Consider the following 20,163-nt stretch of genomic DNA (forward strand, 5'->3'; position numbering starts at 1 on the left):
GTCCGCGCTCCGGGCGGGCGGGAGCCGTGGCTCCCGTGTCCCGGCCGCTCGCCTGGCCGGGTGATGCCACCGGCACCGCGGCCCCTCCAGCAGCTGCTCTCCCGCAGGGTGCGCGAGCGCAGCGAGTGGGAGCAGCGCATGCAGGCGCAGTGGGAGCGGGAGGAGCGCGAGCGGCTGGAGATCGCCCGCGAGAGGCTGGCCTTCCACCGCCACCGCCTGGAGCGCGAGCGCATGGAGCGGGAGCGGCTGGAGCGCGAGCGCATGCACGTGGAGCACGAGCGCCGGCGGGAGCAGGAGCGCATCCACCGCGAGCGCGAGGAGCTGCGGCGCCAGCAGGAGCTGCGCTACGAGCAGGAGCGGCGGCCCGCGGTGCGGAGGCCCTACGACGTGGACGGCCGGTGAGCCTAGCTGCCCTTAGCCGCCACCCCGGAGGCGGCCTGTGGCCTTTAGGATCGGGTGAGGGTCCCCCACGTCGCGCTTCCGCGAGATTCTCGTTTCAGAGGCCGCACGCGTACGGGCTACAGCTCGATTTGACGTCCTGTTGTTCGTCGGGCACCTGAGATCGTTAGGGGTCAGTGGGGAAATGGGTAGAGCAGCGCCTAAGAAAGCCTCACGTTCAAGTCCTAGCACAGAACCCCCGAGGGAAGGGAGTTCTTCAGCCCGGGGCCACATGCGAGTCAAGTGCCGAGGGGGGTGACCCGCGACCGGAAGAAACTTCCTTCAGGCCTCCATGTAGGCTTTGTCATTGTAGCCATGTGTTGTGGCTCATTTCCAGTGATGTTAACTTTAATTCCCTGGACATACCGACATGACTTGGGCATACTCCAACGCTAGCCCCAGTGAAAAACGGGCCCGGTTTCAGTCCTTGCTGGTGGGAGTCCAGGGTGGTAATCCCAGCACTGATACGACCAGCATCTCTGCACGCATCGCCACTCGGGAAGAACCACGTTTTGTATTCCTCCCTCTATTGTGTGGATATTGCGTGGATTGCGCGTAATATCCCGCAAGACTTCTTTCAAGGGCCTTCAAGCTCTTTTAGGATTTTTGATGCCTTTGTGCAAAACACCGCTGCTGGGAGTCCGTTACGGTCATGCATGTTTTTGAAACAGTATATTTCAGGTGCCTCTCAGCGTCCCCCCACTGGTGTCTTTGCTGGGTTAAGTCCACGTTGGAGGAAAAGAGGTAGTGCACTGAGGAGAGCTGGGGGTCACGATTCTCGCTTGCTGTCCTGATAGATTGAGGCCGTGTGCTGTTCCCGGAGGCGACCTGCGGGTGTGCAGGTGTGCCCACGTCCCTTCCTGTTAGGGAAACCAAAGCTCTTCTCTTTAGGGTCAAGTGAGGCTTGTTGGATAGAATAGAAGGGGGTCCTTCAGTCGGATCCCACATCACCCTACTGGCCCCTCTCAGCTTGTGTAGCAAAGACGAAAAAGTTAATTCTCATTCTGTGGAATGATAGGAGCCAGGGACAGTTTGAGGGTTCAGTTCACCAGCTCCGCAAAGGTTATGAACTTGAAGGAGAAATTGTATCACTTCTTTATTCCCCCTCCAGGCGAGACGATGCCTACTGGCCGGAAGCAAAGCGGGCCGCTCTGGATGAGCGCTACCATTCTGATTTCAACCGCCAGGACCGTTTCCATGACTTTGACCACAGGGACCGGGGCCGCTACCCTGACCACTCTGTCGACAGGTCAGCCAGGCTCCCAATGACCCTGCCCATTTGTACAAGTTCTCTTTTCCTCTCGTTCTGAATGATGAAGGACTAGGGTTGGCCTTTCTAGGCTTTGAGACCTTCAGGCTGTGAATAACCTGGGTTCGGTTTGGGAAATGTTTTCTATTGGGGGAGGGGGTGTCTAGCCGACCTACCTTCTCTTCTTATGTTTTCATTTAAATTTCCTTTTTCAGGAGAGAAGGTTCAAGATCCATGATGGGAGAAAGAGAAGGACAGGTGAGTCAGAAACTTGAGTTGCAGCCACGGTTTTTGCCGTGGAATCGATTCTCTCTCCGTGCTGTCTCCCACCTCAGCTGAGGTTCGTTCACTTCTGAATAGCGAAGTAGCTAAATGCCATATCTGTATCAATGGCTAAGGAGCCTTGGGTGAGTCTGAAGGGCTCGCTCCATTGTCACCGTCTGCACAGCTCAGCCCATGAGAGGCCAGGGGCCCGTGCTTTGCAGGATTCACATGTTAAAAAATATGCTGGAGTTTCTTCTTTTACTTGTCGAACGTTTAGATTAAGAACTTCTCCACATCGCGCTGACTCTTTAGTGGGTTTACTTGGAATATCGGGGGGTGCGGGGAGGAATTCCGGAAGGTTGTGGTCAGGGCGGCGTGGGGGCACAATTGCTGCCCGTGAGTTTCCTTTCCCTGCTGGAGCGCGGCTCTGTCTGCCCTCCTTCCTCGCTTCCTGAGGGCGTGGCTGGGGACTTCGTAGTCCTGGCCGTACCCAGCGGGTCCCCTGCTACCTCCGGAGCGGTCGTCGCGTGCCTCTTTTTCCTCTTCTTGGAGGTGAATCTGAAGAGCAACTGAATCTACACCCGCTCTTGGCAGTTCTCTTTGGGGAAGTGGGGCTCGGTGGTTAAGATGTCCAGGCTCCGGAACCAGAACCAGAGTCGCATTCTGGTGTCAGCACTGTGCTGAGCACGTGTCTCCCAACTCTGAAGTGAGGGCGCTCACTCCCCCCTGCTCAGGGTGTGGGGGCTAAATGGGTTGACAGCCATGTCTACACCGGTTGGCCCGGCTCCTGACACGCAGCTGCTAATCCCTGCCTGCTCTCTCCTGCCGCTATGGGCTGAAGTGCTCCCAAACCTGAAAGGATGTTTTCTCTTGTGTGTGCTGTCCTTAGTAACCCTGGTGCTGCCCTGGATGCAGGCAATGACATGGGACACAGAAGGGGACACGAACACAGGCTCTCAGGGTCTTGCTGAGCCGTTACACCAGCTGGTCGGTGGGCAGGAGAGTGTGGCTACCCTGTGAAAAACCGGGCAGAGCTAGAGATCGGCTTTGTGCAAAGTGTTCTCTGTCGGTTCGGTGTCTTCGGAAGGCTGCCGAGAAAAGCTTGCTTGTTCGGAAATATTTGCGTTTGTCGAAAGGAAGTGGTCTGAATCGTGAGCTGTTGTTTTTTTGTTGTTGTTGTTGTTTTGTTTTTTTACAAGCTGGTGTGTCCTGCAGGTTCCTTATGGAAGTGGGGCTTCGGGGTCTCATTTAAGCAGCTGTTGTCCTGCCCGGACACTTTGGCTTTGGCTTTGTGCCTGGAAGGAACAGTGCTGTGTTTGTCCATCTGGTACAGTTGAGCCCCACTTCCCCCACTTTGGTTGAGGGAGGTGTCCGCACACATTTGGGAACGCGAGGCCCGTGGAGGCAGGAAGCGGAAGCACACGTGGCCAGGGCTCCCGTGTGACAGGCTGGCCCCGGCCCCGGCCACGGCCCTGGCGAGCTCCTGGCTTAGCAGGCGCAGAAGCGCGGACGCGTGCAGCCACAGGGCAGCCGGAGCATCCATCCAAGAGGCTTCATTACCAGGACTCCTTTCTAGGCTTTCTCGCTTAGAATGTGATCTTGGAGCAAAAGACCACAGGGCTACAGATTGGGTTTGTGGGACCATGAGAGCAACAATGGAGCCGAAGCCGCCTCACCAGCTCCCTAAAGCTTGGGGCGTCCTTCCGGCAAGCAGGGCAGGCTTCGGGTGAAGGGCCAGTGGTGAGCGTTTGTTGAGAATAGCATTTCCTAGAACGAAAAACAGCCATTCCTAGAAGCGCTCTCTCTTCCGTCCTTCCGACGGCGCGTAGAACAGGGCCAGGCCAGCAGGTTCCACGGACCACGCCACAGAGTGGCTGGCGGTCGGTCCGGTGAGGCGCCAGGTCTGGGGTGAGTGTGAAAGGATCCCTAGTGGCCGTTTGGTTCTAGAGGTTCCTAGGGGCTAGAGCACCGGGCCCGGGTGCATTGCTTGTCTGTCTGTTCCTGGCGCAGGGCGGCCACTGGGCCCCAGCGCCTTCTCTCCTTCGGTGCCTGAAGTCTCTCCTTTTGGATTAGGGTGGATCTCATCCCTCGGTTTCTTTCTCCGTTGTTTACATTCTTCAGTTTTCCTCACTTGTCCGTGAGCAGACTTCGATGATGTGGCTGTCGAGCAAGCCGAAATGGCCTCTGTGGCACACGACCGTGTGTAGAATGCTCGCCAGTGCTTCTGAGTTACGGTCACTGTCGTCGTCATTATCAGCTTGTTGGCCCCAAGGCCTTGGGATCCAAGCTTGATACCGAAGCCTTCTTTCTGTTCTGGCTCTTTCACGTCCAGCATTACCCTGAACGCCACGGAGGACCAGAGCGCCATGGGCGGGACTCCCGGGACGGCTGGGGATACGGCTCTGACAAGAGGATGAGCGAGGGCCGGGGGCTGCCTCCTCCACCCAGGTTTGTGTCCCACCCCCCACAGCACCTGCAGGGGCCTCACACGCCCCTGGCAGGATCGGTGTGTGTTCCTGAGGAGCCCTGGCTCAGGGAGAGAGGATGGGGACCGGGAACACAGAACGCGAAACCCACCTCCCGGAACCCGTGGCGCCTGCTATTCTGCAAGGCGCAGAGGGGGGCAATCCAAATCAGAGGCATCTTTTCCTAAGGGGCAGACGTGACTGGGGGGACCACGGCCGAAGAATAGAGGATGACCGTGCGTGGCAGGGTGCTGCTGACGGAGGCATGGTAGACAGGGACCACAAGAGGTGGCAAGGTGAGGACTGGCTCTCAGCCGGGGACGTGTCTGTCTTCGTGGGGGAGCACCTGGAAGGCTCAGGCTCCACCTGCTTTACGCCCGTCTTTGCTCGTCTCCCTGCTTCTCGAGGGCGGGAACGGCTTCCTCTGCTGTCCCTCCTTGGGGTCCTGCTCATTACTGGCTGGATGTGGGGAGGGAGGGGGAATGGACAGAAGCCGTCTGGCACGGGAAGAGCGATGTGGGCACAGGTAGCTCCTCTCTGCCGCCGCTCGGCGAGGACGGCCGGCGTGTGCATCCGCGGGGGCCTGCGGGGTCTGGGTCCGCTGGGTGGCTCGGGAAGGGTACTGGAGTCACGGGAGCCCCGCGTCGGTGTCCTCTGCGCTCCACGTGCGCTCCACGGCGCGCAGAGGCACCGTGTGACCGGCATCTCTCGTCTCGCAGGTGGCGAAAGGAGTATGTCCGGGCACTCTGGGCCAGGTCACATGATGAACCGGGGAGGGATGTCAGGGTAAGGTGTTGTGCCGCCCGTCCAGCTCAGCCCTCTCCCCTCTGCACGGTGGCCCGCCTGGGCCACCGGTGTGCAAATGGTCCGGGAGGCGCCCCACCGACCTCCTCCCTCTGCCCGCTGGAGGCGCTGCTCCCGGAACACGGGGGCGTGTAGGGTGGGCCCCTCGGTCCCGGGAACGACACGGGAACCGTGTGTGTCGTGTCGTAGGCGCGGCAGCTTCGCCCCAGGCGGGGCCTCGCGGGGCCACGTGATCCCACGCGGCGGAATGCAGGGTGGATTCGGAGGCCAGAACCGGGGGAGCCGTCCCAACGACACCCGCTTCACTCGCCGCTACTAAGCGCTTGGATTCCTGTGTTCTGTCACGTGGCAACAAGAGTATGTTCTGTTAGGAGTTTCTCTTAAACTGTGTACAATAATTTTTTTTATCTGCTGCCATATTGTAGCTCAATACAATGTGAATGTTTTTTTGTGGTTTTTTTTTTTTTTTTGGTTTTTGTTTTTTTGTAATAAATGTGTTTCTGTTCACATACCCTTTATTTAAAGCGTCGTCTCTCTTCATTTCACGTGTTTTTGTAAGTTGAATCATACTGGGCATTGCTTACTTAGTCATGGTTCTTCCTTCGGGGAAGGAGGAAGGAGGACGGACGGGGGCAGCTTTAAAGGGACCGTTAAGGTTTCCGGAAGCAGTCTGCTGGTGGCGCTCACCTGCCGCCTGCTGAGCCTGGGCCGTTTTGTCCCTCTTCCTCCGGGGCCTCTGATTTACGCCAGAGCTTTCTGTCCCCCGAACCCTGCTTCCCACCCCTGGCTCAACAGGCCGCTCTGCTTTTCTTTTAATCGGGTGAAAGACACATCATGTGAAATTTACCATTTTAACCATTTTTAGGTAGACAGGCCCGTGGCAATAGCTTAGGCACACCGTTGTGCCACCACCACTGACCTCCATCCACAGAACCTTCTATCTTCCCAAACACAAACCCTTATACGCTGCTCCCCAGCACCCACCTTCTACTTCCTGTCCCTGTGGCTTTGACCCCCTAGGATCTCCTGAGTGGAACTGCATCCTGGGGGGGGGGGGGGGGGGGGGGGGGGGGAGCGAGAACACAGTGTGGTGCCGAGGTGTGCACCTGGGACCGTGCTGCCTCCTCACGTGGTCCACAGGCTCCCTTGCTGTGGCTCCCAGGTCTTGCGGGGGGGGGGGGGGGCGGGGGAGGTGTGGAGGGAGGTCCAGCCCACCCGCGTAGGAGACCGGTAGCGCAAGGGAGGCCTGCTGCTGCTTGGTCTGTGGGAACCAACCAAGGCTGGTTGCCCCTCTGGGCTCCAGTCTTTGACATGTCCAAGTAGGGTCTGGCCCTGTTTCGGGCCTGGGGATGCCCAACCATTGGGGCAGCCTGGGCTCCTGTCCCCCCACAACCCACAGCTAGGGGGAGACAGACGAGGTCAAGCCCTCAGATATGGGGGGCCAGACGAACCCCCTCTCCGGAGGGGCTGCAGACGACCCCACGCCAATCGCCGGAACCTGGACATACGGCACCTAACGTGGCCAAGGGGCTTTGCAGATGAGATTCAGTTCGGGACCCGGAGACGGAAGATTCCCTGGGGTTACCCGGGTGGGCCCAGTGCCACCACCAGGGTCCTCGCGGGGGAGCGGGGAGGCGGGGGAGCCAGAGACCGGCAGACTACACGGCCGGCTTTGGAGACGAAGCGGCCCTCATCCCAAGGGTTGCAGTGGCCTCTAGAAGCCGAAAAGGCAGGAAATGGATTACTCCCCCTGAAGCGCCCAGAAGGAGCCAGCCCCGTCCACACCTGCATCGTAGCCCAGCGAGACTCGTGTTGATCTGTGGTGCGGTCAACGTGGGTTGCATCAAGCCCCTCAGTCTGTGGTCGCTGGTCACAGTGGACACGCGACTGCTACAAACTCCCGAGGCCGTGGTTGTTAGCTGGGATGACCGTCCCCAGGGGGCAGACACCCGGCAGCACCTGGAGATGCCTGTGGCTGTCGGGACTGAGGAGACAGGGTCTGCGGGTATTTGAGGGGGGGAGGGGGGGTGCTGCTCGACACCTACGGTGCCCAGGCTGGTCCCAAGCACATGAGATGCTGAGCTGGGGAGACGCGGCCCCGAAGCGGTAAGTGCCATGATGGGACACCCACAGGGCGGTCACGAGGCCCAGACTCAGCCCAGGGGTGGGAAGGAGGGATCAGGGCAGACTTCCCGGAGGAGGCGGAGGCCGAGCTGTATGTGGGCCGGATGAGTAGGAGTCCAGAGGAAGGGTGGCAGGAGGGCTGTGGTGAAAACCAGCTGTGTTGTAGGAAACGGCCCTTTGAGGAGTCTGGGCTCAAGGGGAGGGCAGCAGGGAGCCATAGAAGGTTTCTGAGTGGGGCAGTGACCCGATCTTGGGACACTGGGAAACAGATTGAAGGGGCAGGTGGGAAGACCAGGGAGGTGGTCTTGGCACTGGTGACAGATACAAGGGGACAGAGGAGTTTGGGTCTGGCTGCACGAGGGGATGGCGGAGTCACGAACGGCGCCCCAGTCTGCAGGCTGGTGGCCGGGTCCGTGTGAGCAGGGGGCCAGCAGCCGGCTGACCCCTGGCCCAGGCTGTGGGTGCACACCAGAGCTTGTTTCGGGGGACGCCCCCCATCGTGCCCCCGAACACAAGAGCCATCCGGGCAAGCAGGGAAAGCTGGCGGGGGGCCAACAGGGTAGACGGAAACCTCAGGCTTGGGGAACCTCGTGGGCCATCCCCCCGGGGCTGCCGGGAGCCTGGCGGGCCTCGAGCAGCCGGAGCGGCGCCCTGGGGGTATCGGATCTCCTCCGTCAGGTGACCCAGCCCCGCTTGCTCTGCGCTCTTCTTAACAGGTGCATCCGCCTCAGCCCGTTTCCTCAGCTGCCCTGGGCCTGGCTGTGCGCAGCCGTGGGGGTGGCCGGGTGCTTCCCCAAGCCCTTCCTGCCCACCCCGGCCGCCCCAGGCCACCTCCGCCTTTTCGGAGCCCCCGCTTCACGGCCCCCTCCCCACCTGACACAGGTGCGTCCCGCAGGGACGGCAGTCGCTCCCGTGACCGGCCCTACTGATGCCAGCCGGCAGAGACGCTGCCCAAAGCCCAGAACTCGATGGACCTGCGGGACTCAGCTGCCTGGATGGAGGTGAGGGGCCCCGGAAGGGCCGAGCACGTTCCCAGGGTGGCTCATTAACGACCTGCCTCCAAAGGCTGGTTTCCCTTCCTATGTGCTCCGCTGGGAGTTATTCAGGAGCGGGGCAGGGTGGCCCTGGCAGGCCTCTCTCCCTCCAGGTCTGCCTCTCCTTGGGAAATGGTGGTGATGGTAACGGGAGGGTCGTGAGGACGCAAGGAGCCTCACGTGACACGTGCTACAGCCCTAGCTTCGCGTGCCCTGAGCACAAACCCTCCGGTTTTCGAAGGCCTTTTTTTTTTTTTTTTTTAAGTTTATTTTGAGAGAGTAGGGGAGGGGCAGAGACAGAGAGACGGAGAGACAAAGAGAGAGAGTGAGCATCCCAAGCAGGCTCCACCCTCCGTCAGCGCAGAGCCCGACGTGGGGCTTGAACTCACGAACCACGAAATCGTGACCTGAGCTGAAATCAAGAGTTGGACGCTTAACCGACGGCGTCACCCAGGCGCCCCACAAACCCTCCAGTTTTCAAAGGCCCAGGATTGGGTCATGGGAGTGAGGCAACTGGAAATCCTGTGCCCAGGGGAGGGCGTAAGCTAACTACCTACTACCTGGGCTCCAGGCGGAAGGAGCAGGGCTTGGACCCGGCCACGCACGCGGGTTTCTCCATCTGTACGATGGGCCCCCCGTCTGCTTCCTTCCCTGTAGAAGGGCTCCGTGGACGGGGGGGTCAGGCTAGGGTGCGTCACCGGGCTCACCTCTGAACCCGGGCTTGCTCCCTCCTGGGAGGTCCCAAGGATCAGGGATGTTCCCCGGCCCCACTCGTCCTGCCCTTGCCCTAGACTTGCTCCTACCCCTGCCACGGCCCAGGCAGGATGGGAGGGGCCCACCTACACTGTTCCTGGAAAGCAGAGTGGCAGGTCACTTTGGGCTCTCCCTCCCCAAACGCAGCAGGCCAGGCCACCCATCCCCTACCACACCCCCCCCCCCCACACCTCCCGTGGACCTGCGCCAGCTGCTCATCCCCGAAGGGCCCGCAAAACGCCGTGGCTCCTGGTCTCTGCTTTCCTCACGCGTAACCGCCGTCCTCTCCTTGCTCATGGGCCTGGGGGAGCCCGACCACTAGACCGAGCAACAGAACTCCCACAACTCTCAGGCGCGGGGGATCCCATCCAGCTCAGGGCACCGTCTGGAGTAGCAGCCCGGGCCAGTCTCTGCCTCCCACCCAAGCCCACGGCCTATTGCCCGTCTGGGGCACAGGTTTCCTCCCGCTGCCATCATGGTGGGATGCCCTCGGGCCCGGGAGTATTTTCAGGGTCTGCCCTCTTGTCCCGCCGGGTGGGGAAGAACACTCAGGCCACCAGGCAGCTGATCCAGGGCAGAAAGGCTTCCCAGGGGAGCAGGGGACGCTGGGAAGGCAGGACCTCTGTGGGCCGGGGAGCCCCCCTCCACTGCAATGACGGTGAAGCCTGCGGTCCCCAGGAATCCCCAGACCGTGGAGGATCGAGGGTGGAAAGCAGGCAAGGGAGGGCCAGGACTAGACTAGACACGGGTGACCAGTGAGCTGAGCCGGTCGGAGATTGGGCGGCCACACGAGCTCCCGGCCACGGAGACAGATGAATTCTGCTCACTCTGCCGAGTCCCCACCTCCAGACCGCCCCACCAGGGGCTCAGCCCTCCGCAAACTGAGACGCCCAACCTGGGCGGGCCATCAGCACTTGCTCATTCCTGGGCCCGGAGCACTGCCTACAGAGCACCAGGGCCAAGCGTCGGCCCTCAACCCCCACACCGGGCTGGGGACTCAGCGGGCAGGGCCCAGACAGCAAAGGGGTGGACCAATGCCTGTGGTCAAAGTTAAGCTCTGACGAGCCCGCTAGGCACCAGAAGCCCAGGTCTCTGCGCTCTGGCACCAGCCGGGCCACCCCAAGCCCCTAGGGCAAGCACACGGGTCGGGAACACTTCCAAAGTCCTTTATTGGGCCAGCAAGGCTGGGAGCTGCCCTTGGCGTGGGGTCTCAGTCCCAGTCTGGAGTCTCCAGCTCTATGGCATCCCTGCCCCTGTTCCTGGCTGGGGCAGGTGGCCTCCTCTGACAGGCTACTTGATTCGCTCCTTCAGGTAGTCCCAGCCCTCCCTGGAGTACTCGCAAGCCTTGGAGGGGGCCGCCGACAGAGCCGACATCACCTTAATGATGCCTGTGGGGAGGGAGGGCCCAGTGCCTTCAGCCACAGGGCTCAACCACCGCTTCCCCGCTCCCCCCGGAAACCCTAGCTCCGCGAGGCTTTGAGAGGCCCCAGTTCCAGCCTGGTCAGTTCCACACGGGGAAACTGAGGCAGAGATGGGGCAGGGCCTCGCCTCGTCTGAAGTCACACGGTGAGCTCCAAAGTGACCTGTCTTCAACGGAGGCTCTATCTTGCTCCCACCCCCCTGAAATCTCCACCCCTTGTCCTCTCTTAGATCTGCAGGGGGTGCACAGAGCAGGAAGGAGAACGATGGAGAGGAATGGCCAGGAAATGGGGGCAGGGGGTGCTGACTGGGGTATCAGGGGCCGCCACCCCCAAGCCCAGGGACCGGGGCCTACCTGAATTCCAGGAGTCGCGGATGTGAAAGTTAAACTTTGGAGGGGCTGGGAGCTGGGAAGAGAGGGGAGAAGGGGCAGGTGAAAAGGGGAGGGCCCAGGAGCCCCAGCCCCCTCCGGAGGCAGCGGAAAGCAGCACAAAGCCCACTGCAGAGAACACCACGCAGGGCTGGAGGGACCAGGGACCAAAAGCCACCCCAGAACTGACACCCCCCCCCCCCCACGGCCCCCACCCCCAAGCCTTAGCCTCACTCCCAGTCCCAGGGTACCTGGGGTATCTTCAGACCTGTCTGCTCACACACGTACTGGCTGAACTGGTACAGGGCTGGGGGGACTACCTCCTCTGCCTTCTGAAGGACAGCCTGGCTCTTGTCACTTGGCCCCAGCAGCTCCTGGTCATACACCAGGTAGACGGCACCCCCGGCCACACTGCCCTTGATGAGGAACCTGCAGGCAGAGAAGGGAAGGAGAGCAGCTCAGTAGCTCATGGGACGCCAGTGGCCACCCTCGGGGCTCCAGGCCCACTTTGGGGAGGAGTTGGACTCCCGGGGCTGCCACGGTCCTCAGAGCGCCACACCTGAAGCCAAGCAGCGGAAGGCACTTTGGAAGCGCAGAGGCTTGCCTGACGCCTACTACGCCCATTGAGTGTTGTACTCAATTTACCCTGCAAAGCGGAGCTACTCGGCCCGGTTTACCTGGGAAACTAAGTCCCGGAGGGGGACCGTGGGTCACGCGTGATCCCGCACAGAGCAGGGAATAGTGAAGACTTAAGACCCCTGACTTTGTGTCTTCCAGCCCCGGGAGGCACGACCCGAGCGCAACCCTCGAGGGGCTTCCAAGGGACCCCGGTCATTTCTTGTGTGTCATACGTCGCTCTGGGCACGCGTTAACTTCCTGAAACAGCGCGTGCGGCATTCCCACCTTACAGAGGAGGCAACTGAGGCTCCGAGGGGTCTCGGACACAGACAATCAGGAGGCAAGGGTTCGCTGGGACGCGGGAAGGAGGCGACAGGAGATCTCGGGAAGCCCCTCCCCGCCTGAACCTCAGTTTCCCCATCTGGGCGATGGGGGACCTGACACCACGGAATTCGAAGATCCAGTCGGGAGCAAACCGGAGGGGGTGCCCACAGGCGGGGACTTTTTCGGGGGCTCCGAGCCCGCCCGGCGGCCCCACGCACCTCATCAGCGACCACACTCGGGGCACCATGGTCCCTCGGCTCCGCGCGCAAGGACACTCGACTCGCTCGCCGCTTCCGGTGGCGGCGCCGCAGAGGCCTCTGGGAAACGTAGTCACCCTAGTCGGCCGCAAAGGCCTCCGGGAGTCGAAGTCGCTCGAAGGCTCGGAGACTCCGGAGAGGGACGGCGGCGCTACAGCGAAAGGATTCTGAGAAGTGTGATCTTCAGAGCCCGGGAGCCGCAAAGCTGCCTGGGAAATGGAGTCAGCAGGACCCCGTGAGGCGCCGGATGGCTCGCCTGGCCGCAAAGACTCCTGGGAAATGTAGTCCCGCCTGGCACGGTCCCGGGGGCGTGAGGGGGAAACAGGTGTCCGGCGTCTAGAATGAGGCCGGAGCGTGACCCAAGAAGATGTCGGAGCCCGGGAGATCCACCCGCGCCCGCGCGGGGGCATAAGGGCCCAGGCCCAGGAAGAGTGTGCCAGTGAGATGGTCGTCACGGCAACGAGAGGTCGGAATTGTGTGAGGGAAGCTGGCCCTCGGCCACGTGATCTGGGTCGGGGGTGGGGCTTTCGTCCAGGGGGCGGGACCAGGACCACGACTGGGAGGGGGCTAGCCTGGCCCTTGGCCGTTGCCCGGCAACGCCCGGGCGCTAAGTCTCCGTGTCCAGGCCCCTCCCCCTGAGGAGGTGGGCTCGGTGTCACGTGACTCGGGCCCTACGGGAGGGGGAGTGGTCGGGGGCCCGGCCGGACGCGACCACTTAGGGAGGTCCGAGGGGCGCGCGCCTCGTTCCCTGGCCCGGACCGCAGCCCCTCTGCACCGCGGGGAGAAACTGAGGCCCGAGTGGGTAAGTGCGAGGTTGGGAGCGCGCAACACGGCCCACGTCCTTTTTGTCCAGAGGGGAAACTGAGGCCCAGGGAGGTCAGGGGACCAGTACGTTCTGCGATCGTCTGGTTCCCCCTATTCGTCCCCCATCGCAGGCCGACTGCTTCATGCATGCATGCATCCATCCATCCATCCATCCATCCATCCATCCGCCCAGCCGGCCATTCATCCACCCGACCCCACCTCCCCCTGCGTGGCTGCTGTGGTCAGGGCCAGGGTCGGAAGAGGGTCAGGTTAAGGGTCAGGTTGAGGCGCTTCACATCCTTTCTCTGGAAGTGAGAAGAGGTGGGGTGGCTGCCGCGACTGGGGAAGGGCGAGGAGTTCACTTTTCTGAGAACTGAGGGAGGTTCATAGACGGGAATGGTGGAAGAGGAGAATGGACAGGCGGGCCAGGGCCCGACCCGCTGGGCATTGTGGGCTGAGGTTAAGATCTTGGTCTCTATGGGGTCAGTGGTGAGCCCTAGGAGGGTTTGGAGCAGGAAGGGGAACATCAGACTTCTTTGGACAAAGGTCCCTTTGGCTGCCTGAAGGGGGGGAGGGGGGGAGGGAGGGCGTATGAAGATGGGGGAGCCCGGGGCGGGGGGCAGCTGCAACTTTGGGGTGGGGGCAAAGGACTGATGGCTGGATCTAGTGAAGATCTGAGGACACCCCAACCCCACCATTTCTCAGTTCTGGAAGTCCCCTCTCTTGTCCTCCTGAGTTTGAAGGATTGAAACCCCAAGATGGGATGGACCTGTGCCTTTCCCCGGGGGGAAATGCATGACCCTCCCCCCACCCCCAAACGTTAAACACTTGGCCTGTTTCTTTTTCACCTTCTCCCTGGAACGAGTAAATTCACTCCCACAGCTGACGTCACATCTTAACCCTGATGGCATAGGTTCTTGTGTCTCCAACCCAGGCCTAAGACTCCTTCTGGATGTCCCTTGGCAGAGTCATGTTTCTGCGCTCCCCCAGCTCCTACCCGCAATGTTCCTCCTGTCACTCAGTGTCCATCTGGTGCCTGTTGAGTACCTGCTGAGTGTCTGGCACCGTTTGGGGCATTGAGGACCCAAGAGTGAACAAAGCAGAAACAGCTTTCTGTTTCTTTCCTGCCTCATGGAGCACGACAGCCTAGGGGGAGATCAGTTTTGCTCTGACTTTAAAGAAGCGGGAGAGCAACTCGTTGGGTTATATTTGGGGAGAGCATTCGGGGCAGAGGGCACAGCCAGTGCAAAGGCCCTCAGGCAGGATGGAGACTGGCTGGTTCCGAGGAACAGTGAGGAGGCAGGTGTGGCAACCGGCAGCGTGAGCAAGAGGCCTGGATATCGAGCAGGGCGAGGCAAGATGTGATTTGGCCGCTGGGGGGAGGGTGAAAGCCCAGAAGAGGCGAGGGGATTGGAGCAGGGGAGCCGTGTAGCCTGGTGACCTGGACAGGTGCGGCTGTCAGCCAGGCCTGTGCCCGCCACCCTCTCTCCCGCCGCAGCCCCTGCAGCCCCGGGGAGGGCCATGAAGGTACTGCTCTTCACCGGGCTGGGAGCCCTGTTCTTCTCGTATTACTGGGATGACAACTTTGACCCTGGTGAGTGCCTGGTGGGGGAGGGAGGAATCTGGCCAGCTGTCCGGTGCACCCCCAGGGTTGACCACCCCCCCACACACTGCCAGCCAGCCTCCAGGGAGCCCGCGTGCTGCTGACAGGGGCCAGTGCGGGCGTCGGGGAGGAACTGGCATATCACTACGCCCGCCTGGGCTCCCACCTGGTGCTCACTGCCCACACGGAGGCCCTCCTGCAGAAGGTGAGACATCCCATTTCCCGTTTGATGGCCGGGTGCGCGTGGCTGGAAAGCGGGGCCCGGGCTTACTGAAATCCTTGCAACGGTCCAGGCTTCCTGTGTGACCTGAGGCCAGTTGTTTAACCGCTGTGCCTCAGTTTCCTCATTTGCAAACCGGAGACAATAAAAGTCCCTTCTCGTGGGTTATGGTGTTGGGTTGGTACAGTGAAACAGCGGGGGTAAAACCGGGAGGGTGCCTCAGTCAGTGGGCGGATGGGTAGTGTCCACAGCCCGTGCTGAGTATTGAGAATGAATGATGGTGGATGTTGAAGCCCGGAGTAGGGGAGGGGGCTTTAGGCTGGGGCCCCAGTGGCCTAGTAGGTGGCGGGGGGGTGGGTGGGGGCCGGCTGGGGTGGACGGGCCCACGGGCAGCTCTGGCCCCCCCAGGTGGTAGGGAACTGCCGGAAGCTGGGCGCTCCCAAGGTCTTCTACATCGCTGCGGACATGGCCTCCCCTGAGGTGCCCGAGCGCGTGGTGCAGTTCGCGCTGGACAAGCTGGGTGAGGGGCGGGGCCTTCGGGGCAAGACCCGAATGGGGTGGGGCCGTGGTAGTCGGTGGGTGGAGGTTTACGGGGTCCGGGGCGTGGCCAGGGGCCGGAACTCTGGACCGGGCCTTATTGGATCAGGGACGAAGCCTGGCAGGATGCAGGGAGGAGGGCCCGGTCTCTTTGCTATTAGGCGGGGCGCCACCCGGGGCCGAATTCACTGGGTCGGCGCTCTGGCCGAGGCGTCGCTAGTTCAAGGCGACGGCGCTAGGGGCGGGGTCTCTTCGGGCCCAGGGGCGGAGCCTCAAGGACTAGCTCCTTGCTGATGGGCCTCTCCGGGCCAGGAGGACTGGACTACCTCGTGCTGAACCACCTCGGCGCCACCCCGGCAGGCTCGCGGTCCAGGAGCGTCCAGGCCACTCGCTGGCTCATGCAGGTGCTCCGCCCCTCCGCGGCCAGCGCCCCGTCCCTCCAATCCCCAGACCCCGCCCCCTCCTAAATCCCCACCGCAGGCCCTCCCCCCCCCGCCCGAGGCCCCGCCCACGCCTCAAAGCCCCGCCCCTTCCGGGCTCGAGTTTCTCCGCGGCTCGGTGACTCGCCGTCGCCACCTCCAGGTGAACTTTTTGAGTTACGTGCAGCTGACTTCGTTGGCGCTGCCCAGCCTGACGGACAGCAAAGGCTCTCTGGTGGTCGTGTCCTCGCTGCTCGGTGCGTGCACGCGGGGCGGAGAGTCGGGAGGCCACAGGGCTCGATGCGGCCGAGCCCCAGGGCAGGAAGGCCCCCTGGAGGAGCGGGAGCGGCGGTGGTCACTCAGCTGCTGCCCTCCCGCCCTCCTAGGCCAGGTGCCCACATCCTTCTCCCGCCCGTACTCGGCAGCCAAGTTCGCTCTGGACGGCTTCTTCGGCTCTCTGCGGCGGGAGCTAGACGTGCAGGACGTGAACGTGGCCATCACCATGTGTGTCCTGGGCCTCCGGGATCGCGCCTCCCCCGCCGAGGGAGTCAGGTGAGGCCCGGGGCCATCAGGGGCAGGGGCAGGGGCAGTGAGGGGCCGCCCAGCCGCAGTTTCCACCGCACCCTCCTGTCCCCAGGGGCGTCACGAGGGCCAAGGCGGCCCCAGGGCCCAAGGCGGCCCTGGCCGTGATCCGCGGCGGCGCCACACGCGCCCCCGGCGTCTTCTACCCATGGCGCTTCCACCTGCTCTGTCTGCTCCGGGGATGGCTGCCGCACCCGAGGGCCTGGTTCGTCCGCCAGGAGCTCAACGTCACCGCTGCCGCTGCTGCCTGAGCTGCTGCGGGTGGCACCCCTTCAGCTTCCCAGAGAGGGGAACCCTCTATCCAGCCGTCCCGGAGCCGGGACACGAACCGAGACACCTCGGAGACGGTGGCCGTGGCTCGAGACAGAGTCATCGAGACAGAAAAGGAAAACCGAGAAATACTACCAGCACCTGGAAACACGGTCACCACTCCCGGTGTGCAAGTGCTGATCGTGTGCCAGGCACCCTGTCAGTGACCTGGAAGGCATGACCTCAGCCTTCCGGGCCACCACTGATGACATGGTTGCTGCTTCCATTTTGCAGACGAGAAAACTGAGGCTCAGAGAGGTGATGTGACTTTCGCCACGGCCCTGGCCGTGTGAAACAGGGCACACCACCCCTGAGCCACCCTGGGAACCCTATCCATCTCCCACCTGGATCCTCTGCAGCCCTGATCTCTTCTTTCCACTCAGTTTTGGAGCATTCCCCTACCGTTGCCCCAAGCAAGGGACAACCTTGAAACTGTCCACCTGCTGATGGGTTCTGAGGTGGGGGAGGAGTGAAAGACCGTGTTCTGGGCTGGACCCAGCCTCCTGTTTCATTATAAAAATCCTTCTACCCTTGCACATGTGTGTTCAAATTGCTTGGTCCTTCCAGTTTGCAGGTGGCAGGTGGGTCAAGAGGAATTTGTGTATGGGGACCAGACTTCTCAACCCTATTTTAGAGGGGAGAAGTGGAGGCCGAGTGAGAGGTAGCCCTTGCCTAGCAAGTCACGGGTGAAAGGAAGGGTACTGACTGGCACAGAGGTTTTATTTGCAGCGTGAAGTACAGGGGTTGCGCAGCAATAATGATAATGTGTATCAGGCGCTAAGCCCTTGGCATTGCTGATCTCATGGCATCATCACAATCTGAAGCTGGTGTTGCCACTGTTCCCATTTCATAGGTAAGGGAAGGTGCTTAGAGAGAGGCTGGACGTCCGTGGCAGGAGCTGGGATTCTCTACCTGCACATCACTGATATTTATATCAGTTAGTGAAAACGTGACGCCTCCTCTCCCTAAAATGATAAATTAGTGCACTTGCATAAGGAAAAAGCAACTATACAAATAAAAACTGTAGAACAAATACAATGTTACAATAGCTGTTGGCTATGCAGGGCTCTAGAATGAGCAAGGGTTACAAGGGTTAACCCCAAACAGATCAGCCCCAAACTGGGACCATCATTTGGGGATAAGTAGAAGTGAAAGATAAACAGAAAAAAAAAAAATTTTTTTTTGTTTCAACCCTGCCTGCTGTCCCCAAACCACCTAAAATTACATCAAATTATATCAAGTGCCATCAGGGGGCACTATACCACATCTTAAGTTCTAAGAATTTAGGATCATATAGATTGAAACCAAAATCTGTTTATGGAAGTTTTATTTTGTGCCAAGTACCATTGTATCTTAAACAGTTTGGAATAGGTACTATTACTGTCCTTTTACAAATGAAGAAATTCACGTGCCGGGTGGTAAAGTTCCTGGCGCAGGGTCAGCAAGCCAGTGGCCAAGGTGGGATTTCAGCCAGGAGCCTGCAAAAGTAGGATTCGGACTCTCAACCCACCGGCGAAGGGAGTCACCGCAGCCACGGCCGAAGCTAGTGCTGGTCGGCTAGTGGAAGCGCGCATGCGCAGGGAGATGGTTCGCGCATGCTCTTGGAGACCGCAGGGCCTCCAGCCGCCAGGGGGAGTGCGCGGCGTTCCTGCCTCTCTGGCTCGCTCGACCCGCGGAAGCTAGATATCCCAGAGTTCCGCGGGCCTACAGCCCTTCCGCCGCGGGAGCCATTGAGGAGCAGCAGGTTAGTCCGGGGCTCGGTGTGTGGGATCTGTTGCCATCCGGCCTCCGGGGCCCCGGGGCGGCTCAGGGCTGCGCCTGGGTGCGGCGAGCGAGCCCCGGGGAGCCGGGACGCGGGGTTCCGGGCGGCGGGGACCGAGCCCGCACTCATCTCTTCCCCTCCCCATCCGCGTCTGCAGCCATGGCTCTGCGCTACCCTATGGCCGTGGGCCTCAACAAGGGCCACAAGGTAACCAAGAACGTGAGCAAGCCGAGGCACAGCCGCCGCCGCGGGGTGAGTGCGGGTGCGCGCGTCGGGGGGAGCCTCTTGGGGGGAGGCGGGTAGGGCCCCGGCGACGGTGGTGGGGCGCAGGCGGGGACTCGTGGGGGGTGTGAGGCTCGCCCGAGCAGCGAGTGGAGAGACCCGTGCGAATCGCCTGAGTGAGGAGCGCCCACCTGGGCCGCACACCTGGATGCGCCCCGCGCGGGTGTTTGCCGGGCGCACGGGGCCTGGGTCGAGGGGTCGAGGCTGGAATGTGGAAGGAAAGCGGAGGCCCTGTTAGGCTTGTGATCTCCGCTGCACCGGGTTTAAGGGCTCCGTCGTTAAGCGGCGACTCCGTGGTGCCCAGCTGCGCCCCCTGGGAGAGGTTTCCGGGCGCAGGCAACAGCCTAGGTCAAGGCCGGGCGGGAGGGCCCTGTCGGGAAGGCTGGGACTCGGGGGTGCGGGTGAGGAGGAGTCACGCTACCGTCGTGACGCTCAGCGCCCCGGGTGGCGTGGGCTCCGAGCGCCTCGCGCTGACGGCCGTCCCCCCCCCCCCAACCCCCAGCGCCTCACCAAGCACACCAAGTTCGTGCGGGACATGATCCGAGAGGTGTGTGGCTTTGCCCCCTACGAGCGGCGAGCCATGGAGCTGCTCAAAGTCTCCAAGGACAAGCGCGCGCTCAAGTTCATCAAGAAAAGGGTAGGTGGATGGGGCGCCTGGGGGGCTCAGTCGGTTAAGCGGGGGCTTCGGGTCGTGATCTCACGGTTAGGGGGTGCAAGCTCCGCGACACCTCCGGCTCTGCGCTGACAGCTCGGAGCCTGTGTCAGATTGGAGGGATCTCGCTGGCTCTCTTCCTCTCGAGCCCCTCCCCTGCTTGCGTGCTCCCAAGAATAAACGTGGAAAAAGAAGGTGGTTGGGGTGCCTGGGTGGCTCATTCAGTTAAGGGTTGACTCTTGGTTTTGGCTCAGGCCGTGATGTCCAGGCTCCACGGGTTCGAGCCTCACATGGAGCTCTGCACCGGGAGCAGGGAACCTGCCTGGGATTCTCTCTCTTCCCTCTCCCACTCGCACTGTCCTGTCTCAAAATAAGTAAATGTCACGGTCGCCTCGGTGACTCAGTCTGTTAAAACCTCCAGCTTTGGCTCAGGGCATGACCTCCTGGTTGGTGCATTGGAGCCCCACGTGCTGACAGCTCGCAGCCTGGCCGGGATCGTGTCTGCCTCTCTGCCCCTTACCTGCTTGCGCTGCGTCTAAATACTTGAAATGTTTCAAATCTGAGAACCCAGTTTTCCCCTAATGATAGCTTTGAAAAAAAGGTGGGGGGGGGGGGATAGGTGGACTGTCGGCAGGGCCGGGGCTTGGGGCCCAGACTGACCGCTCCGTCTCTTTTCTCGGCAGGTGGGGACACACATCCGCGCCAAGAGGAAGAGAGAGGAGCTGAGCAACGTCCTGGCGGCCATGCGGAAAGCGGCAGCCAAGAAGGACTGAGCCCCTCCCCTCTGTATGTAATAAAGCCTTTTTGGAACTTGGGGGTCTTGTATCGGTCTGGGGGAAGGGGCGCGGTGGTGACGTGGCGCACAGACACAAGC

The 20,163-nt window shown here is 61.5% G+C and overlaps 4 protein-coding genes across 8 annotated transcripts in view; 3 read left to right on the plus strand and 1 right to left on the minus strand.

The window, feature by feature from the left end:
* Positions 1-5,738, plus strand: part of SAFB (scaffold attachment factor B) — a 37,326-nt gene extending 31,588 nt beyond the window's left edge. For 2 of the 3 annotated variants that reach the window (XM_030292723.1, XM_030292742.1), the window contains 7 exons: positions 108-398; positions 1,550-1,687; positions 1,903-1,945; positions 4,284-4,399; positions 4,606-4,712; positions 5,136-5,202; positions 5,410-5,738. In XM_030292723.1, coding sequence (XP_030148583.1) covers positions 108-398; positions 1,550-1,687; positions 1,903-1,945; positions 4,284-4,399; positions 4,606-4,712; positions 5,136-5,202; positions 5,410-5,539 — 892 coding nt within the window. In that variant the 3' untranslated portion in view covers positions 5,540-5,738. The remainder of the gene's footprint in view (positions 1-107; positions 399-1,549; positions 1,688-1,902; positions 1,946-4,283; positions 4,400-4,605; positions 4,713-5,135; positions 5,203-5,409) is intronic. The other variant, XM_030292732.1, reaches the window with a different exon arrangement.
* A 4,543-nt stretch (positions 5,739-10,281) lies between these two features.
* On the minus strand, positions 10,282-12,263 carry MICOS13 (mitochondrial contact site and cristae organizing system subunit 13). Of its 2 annotated transcripts, none has more exons than XM_030292999.1 (4): positions 12,081-12,263; positions 11,241-11,349; positions 10,906-10,957; positions 10,282-10,519 (listed from the first exon to the last, which is right to left on the minus strand). In XM_030292999.1, exons 1-4 carry the CDS (start codon positions 12,107-12,109, stop codon positions 10,422-10,424), a joined length of 288 nt encoding a protein of 95 aa, XP_030148859.1. In that variant the 5' UTR covers positions 12,110-12,263; the 3' UTR covers positions 10,282-10,421. The 2 variants fall into 2 exon arrangements, with proteins under 2 accessions (XP_030148859.1, XP_030148850.1); XM_030292990.1 differs by having other exon boundaries at positions 11,172-11,349; positions 12,081-12,233.
* A 79-nt stretch (positions 12,264-12,342) lies between these two features.
* HSD11B1L (hydroxysteroid 11-beta dehydrogenase 1 like) lies at positions 12,343-16,620 on the plus strand. 2 transcript variants are annotated; one of them, XM_030292916.1, is made up of 8 exons: positions 12,343-12,585; positions 14,422-14,517; positions 14,601-14,731; positions 15,155-15,266; positions 15,596-15,687; positions 15,866-15,959; positions 16,089-16,254; positions 16,340-16,620. In XM_030292916.1, the coding sequence occupies exons 1-8, from the start codon at positions 12,564-12,566 to the stop codon at positions 16,533-16,535; spliced, it is 909 nt and encodes a 302-aa protein (XP_030148776.1). In that variant the 5' UTR covers positions 12,343-12,563; the 3' UTR covers positions 16,536-16,620. The 2 variants fall into 2 exon arrangements, with proteins under 2 accessions (XP_030148776.1, XP_032451554.1); XM_032595663.1 differs by lacking the exon at positions 12,343-12,585 and adding an exon at positions 12,808-12,921.
* A 1,658-nt stretch (positions 16,621-18,278) lies between these two features.
* On the plus strand, positions 18,279-20,103 carry RPL36 (ribosomal protein L36). The gene is made up of 4 exons (XM_030293006.1): positions 18,279-18,337; positions 18,513-18,607; positions 19,140-19,274; positions 19,973-20,103. Exons 2-4 carry the CDS (start codon positions 18,515-18,517, stop codon positions 20,060-20,062), a joined length of 318 nt encoding a protein of 105 aa, XP_030148866.1. The 5' UTR covers positions 18,279-18,337; positions 18,513-18,514; the 3' UTR covers positions 20,063-20,103.
* The last annotated feature ends 60 nt before the right edge of the window (positions 20,104-20,163 follow it).

Source organism: Lynx canadensis, chromosome A2 (genome assembly GCF_007474595.2).
Source record: "Lynx canadensis isolate LIC74 chromosome A2, mLynCan4.pri.v2, whole genome shotgun sequence".
NCBI classification, from domain to species: Eukaryota; Metazoa; Chordata; class Mammalia; order Carnivora; family Felidae; genus Lynx; species Lynx canadensis.